Source organism: Trachymyrmex cornetzi, unplaced genomic scaffold (assembly GCF_001594075.2).
Source record: "Trachymyrmex cornetzi isolate Tcor2-1 unplaced genomic scaffold, Tcor1.1 scaffold9, whole genome shotgun sequence".
NCBI classification, from domain to species: Eukaryota; Metazoa; Arthropoda; class Insecta; order Hymenoptera; family Formicidae; genus Trachymyrmex; species Trachymyrmex cornetzi.
Genome location: NW_017300244.1, coordinates 1,160,162 through 1,165,229, shown reverse-complemented (window position 1 = coordinate 1,165,229; position 5,068 = coordinate 1,160,162). Strand labels below are relative to the sequence as shown.

General features: G+C 31.7%; 1 protein-coding gene across 3 annotated transcripts in view; it reads right to left on the bottom strand.

Annotated features, from left to right (window-relative positions):
• Positions 1 to 941: 941 nt before the first annotated feature.
• LOC108769363 (galactokinase) overlaps positions 942 to 5,068 on the bottom strand; it is a 9,274-nt gene continuing 5,147 nt past the window's right edge. For 2 of the 3 annotated variants that reach the window (XM_018520292.1, XM_018520293.1), the window contains exons 2-8: positions 4,786 to 4,885; positions 4,484 to 4,695; positions 2,914 to 3,100; positions 2,601 to 2,743; positions 1,711 to 2,008; positions 1,186 to 1,507; positions 942 to 1,107 (exon numbers count right to left, since the gene is read on the bottom strand). In XM_018520292.1, coding sequence (XP_018375794.1) covers positions 1,044 to 1,107; positions 1,186 to 1,507; positions 1,711 to 2,008; positions 2,601 to 2,743; positions 2,914 to 3,100; positions 4,484 to 4,645 — 1,176 coding nt within the window. In that variant the 5' untranslated portion in view covers positions 4,646 to 4,695; positions 4,786 to 4,885 and the 3' untranslated portion in view covers positions 942 to 1,043. Of the gene's footprint in view, positions 1,108 to 1,185; positions 1,508 to 1,710; positions 2,009 to 2,600; positions 2,744 to 2,913; positions 3,101 to 4,473; positions 4,696 to 4,785; positions 4,886 to 5,068 lie in introns of those variants that run through there. The other variant, XM_018520294.1, reaches the window with a different exon arrangement.

The following is a 5,068-nucleotide window of genomic DNA, read 5'->3' as shown; positions in this document are numbered from 1 at the left end:
GGTATCTAGTGATGGGCAATACTTTAAATAAAATGTTTGTTTTCCTTATATTTTAAATTTAAGATTAGGTCAAAACGTAGTTCAAATTTTAAACAAAATAAGATAAATAAAAGGCATTAAATTACGAACGCAAGATGTAAGCATGTTCATACTGTCATCAACATACTGTTCTTGACTTTTATTGTATACTCTTCAATTTTTCCATTTCCTGTATCTGCTCCGCAAACTATTGTTAACACAGAATCGGGAAATTTTGTGCGCAATAATTTACATCGCGGATTCTCACTCAGTTTGACGTATTGATATACTATCCACTTAACTAACTACATTTTTGACTCGCTGCGAATCTGCGCCTTCAAACATTGGAGATGTTTTTTAAGAATTCTTCACATCAAAAAAATTGTATTGTGCGTTGACTATCGTTTATTTCTTATTGACTTATGTTTGCGAATATTAATATTTATTTATAACTCTCATTTCGTTTTATTACTGAAGATGGTCTGATTTAAGACCGAAACGTCTATTATATGTATATTAACTTTTTAAATATATATTTATTCGCTGCTTACATCTTGCGTTCGTAGTTTAATGCCTTTTATTTATCTTATTTTGTTTTAAATTTAAGTTTCTATTTTGTAAAAAAACAGCAAGAACTTATTCAAGGTCCTAATAAAATAAATACATATATTATAACATACTTTAAATTTACATACATTGCAAATAACTTGATTGTAAATATATCAAAATTTGCTCGTGCCACGAAAAATTCCATAAATATAGGCAAACAAAATATATACATTTTACATTTTTAAAAATCAGTTATGTATAAGTATTTTAAAACGATAATATTCGAAATGTAAGTTGCAAGAATCAATTTACAAATGTTAGGAGAAAAAAGGCCTAAGAAAGGAAAATTAAGTAGAACTTTTTTATTTGTTCGTTGGCACATGATAACGATGTCCTTCAAAGAGTACTCAGCTCCCTTTCCTAATATTATAAAATCCTGGCTATATTCATGTATATTTAAGAAATTAATATAAATACTAGCTGATTTCTCGAGCACCTCCGGACGGAGTCGCTATGTAAAATGTAGGCGTACCGGAATATCTACAAACAAAAATATTTTTACAGCGTTTCCATAAAAAAACCAAAACTTAATTTAATACAGACGAAAATGACATTAACTTCGCTTTCATATGTTGGATCGTTTTGTCAACCGCATCCTTTCTCAACAAAGTTACGGTGCAACCACCGAAGCCTGCGCCTGTCAAACGGCTTCCTAACACACCGTCCATTTCTCTAGCCGCCGAGACCAGCGAATCGAGTTCCTTAGACGAGACCTCGTAATCGTCGCGCAATGAATCGTGACTTTCATTCATTAAGCGCCCAAATTGCTGAAAGTCGCTTTTCTCAAGTGCCATCGCAGCGTTCACAGTTCGTTGAATTTCTGTGACTACGTGACGAGCCTTTTTCACAATGGACTCGGACGCATTTTGCGATATTAACGCTAAAAACACGTTAGTCTATTATATATACAGAAACAGTGGTAACTATGTTAATTTATTATTGATATTAAAATGTAATAAAATCGATACAAAATGTAATTATTCGTTTAAAATAAAATAAAATAAGATAAAATAAAAGAATAAGGTCAAGAATATCATAATATTAAAGAATACAAACATAACATTTAAAATTCTCTATTGTTACCTAAAATATCATTCATATTTGCATCTCTCAAACTCTTCTTGCCCAAGATTTTCGCGGCTTCGTAACAACAATCTCTACGCTCGCAATAGGCGCTCGAACTCAATTTGTGCGGTGTGTTCGAATCCGTTATGAGGAAAACGTAATTATCTAGATGCAGCATAGGTATTTGTTTAGTAATAAAATCGCGACAATCAAGCAAAAGAGCGTAGCCTTCTTTGCCCATGGTTGAGATAAACTGGTCCATTATACCGCATGGCACACCAGCGAAATCATGCTCTGCTTTTTGACACGCTAAAGCCTATGTATAATATGTAAATACACATATATACATGTAAATACACATATTTTACATTAATTGACATATTCTTTATTTGGGATTAATTAAAAATTGTATAAAATATAAGTAATTATTCATTTATAGCGGGTATGTAGATAAAAGAAAGAATGAATAAATACGGATAAAAATTTCAGAATATAAAAAATCTCTTCAAAATTGTTGCCTCCAAAAGATTTTCACAAAGAAACTAATCAAATTTTAGAAAATGAATCTTGAGAATTCGTTTTTGTACGTATATCGCACAGTTATCATTACTTTTCGCAATTGTTGGGATAGTATAAATATTTCAACAGTTAATCAATTATCTGTCAATTTGGTTATTAATGCGTCGATGAATAAATATTTTATTTCAATAAATTTTAATGTATCTTTATATCATGCTGCTCAGCTTAAAATGATATTATCACCAATTGTTAGTTCTTTAAAGAATTATATATAAGTTTATATACACATAAGTGTATGTATACTTATATACATTACCTAATACCACATTATATTATTATGTTACTACTGTTAGAAAAAAGCAGTATGATCGCTAGAAGAACATAGTTACCTTTAGTTCTGGTTTCTCCGGTTTTTTCCCGCTCAAGGTCTCCAAGAAGGTATAAGTCGCTACCTCTAGAGCTGCAGAACTACTAAGCCCGGCGCCTGCTGGTACAGTCGATACGATTACAGCATTGAACGCGGGGACGTCACCTAAAATAATAATGTATTAATCGATTTGCGTTTTATAAACTGTCTTACAACTAATGACACAGGATTTAAATTTAATTTTCTTAGCGTTTCTTAAACGTTTCTTAAAGATTTAATTGATTTCGAGCTTCTGAATAAATTACGTGTAACGATCAAAATTGCGAATAACTTACAAATAAAATTGGCGATACATCCTTTTATATAGTTCGCCCATTTTGGTTCTCCCGGTTTTATATCAGCTCGACTCCCAGCTTCGAATTCGAACTCGTTTATATCGCCGACCACGTCACTCAAGGAAAGAATTCTGGTTTTTTTACCATCGTGAGATTTCCCAACTATCACCGTGACCATCGGCAGTGCCTGAGATAATTATTTCAAAATTATTAAATACTTCTTTAATAACAAATTATTGTTTTGCCGTTAAATGGCAGTAAAGTGTGATCAAATTATTCTAAATCTGTATTTGGTAATTTATATATAAATGAATTATGAAAATAACTACCATACCGTTTTTTTTTTATTAAGTACAAGAATCTCTGAAGCCATAGTATATTCGTTATCAATTAAACAGGACAAAAGAAAAAACTCTGAGAAAACTTTTTCAATTAATAAGAAAGAATGCAACGACGTGACGGCTTTTATGAATCGCGGATAATCAATAACGCGTATATTATTGCGTTACAAACACCAACATATTATTTTACTACGGCATTGAATTTCAAACGTGACGCATTTTAGTAGCGTTTAAATTATGTTAAAGTGACACGGAAGACAAACGTTTGATAAATAATAGCGAATTTAATCATTTGCATGCTGATCTACATGCTAAAAGCTTTTGCAAATATCATTTTATTGCAAAAATATTATACAAATATTTTGGCCGACAAAAAATAGTAAATGTTAATATTAGATTTGTTATTTTTAATTAAACTTCTTGTACGGTTCACTTTTCTTCTTTTCATTTAGAGAAAAAAAGAGAAAAGATGAACTGTGCAAGCTCAGTTAAAAGGAACAGACCTATTGTCATATGCACGCATGCACATACATACATGCGTAAAATTTATTTTAGCGAAACATATATTTTGGATATCTTATCAGTGCTTATATTATCTTATATTTCTGCAGTTTTATTTTGTAGTAATTTTTAAAGCGCACCACAGTAATACAAGCAATTAAATTCACTACAAATTTTATTTGTATTCTTTAGTTATATAACAGACAGTTCAGCACGCTGAAGAAAACACGATGTCACATGGCCTTAACATTTCGTTGGCGTAAGCTACAATTCTGTGTGTGATAACACAATGATGTAATAATTAATAATGATAATATTATAATCCACGCATAAATAATCGATTCTCACAAATTTAATTACAATTCGAAATTAAGATCAATTCCGAATTGTATTTAAATTTAATTGCGTTCTGCATTTTATACATTTAAAATATTTTAGGAAGAAGGAAAGAGTAAGAACAAAAGAATAAAGAAAGAAAAAAAGAGAAATAGAGAAAGAATAAAGAAAAAAAGAATAAAAAGCGTGATAAAGACTGATTTCGTTTCGAAGTAAAAGTTTTTTCTATTATTTTCTCTATTTCTTTTCTATTCTTTCTTTATACTTTCTGTGTGCTTTCTAAGCGCTATTTAGAACGAAATAAAATACGCGCGATTTAAGAGCGAATAAAGGGAACATGTGAAGAAATGTGAATGTTTTGTGTGCGATGCAAGAGATTTACTAAGATTTACCATCGGCAATACAAAACCGTCGTTATAGTCGGTGTGCTCGCCGATGAGATTAACACGCCCTGGAGCGTACACGCAAACAGCGGCCTGCTCGCCGAATTTCTCGGCGAAGGTCTGTAACGCTTTTTCCTTAACGCTATTCACGTGCGGGAGTAATGTCGCCATGCCGAAATATCTTCTAAACTTCACTCGAGATGCAATTGACGAAACAGAATCTACGACAGAAATGGAGATTAAGCGACGTGATGGATAACCACCGCGGCCAACAGTTGCGAAGATACTGATGCTAATATAAACTTTCTTACGGTGATTAGGGGACTGGAACGACGTTGTTTGTTATCAGCGCAATCTTCGGCTAAGTGCCTCAACGTAGAAACTTAAATACTGCAGCACGGTGCTCTATACCTGCAAGTGACATTATAAAATATTATTATATGACCCTTGTTACACAACGTCCTTGAGACAGTTTTTAGCACACGTGTTGTCTGGAATGGAAGATATAAATTATAATAACATAATAATATATAAAAAATAAAAATATATAAAATTTGTTAAAATTGTTAAAATTGAGAGTCTTAAGTACACACA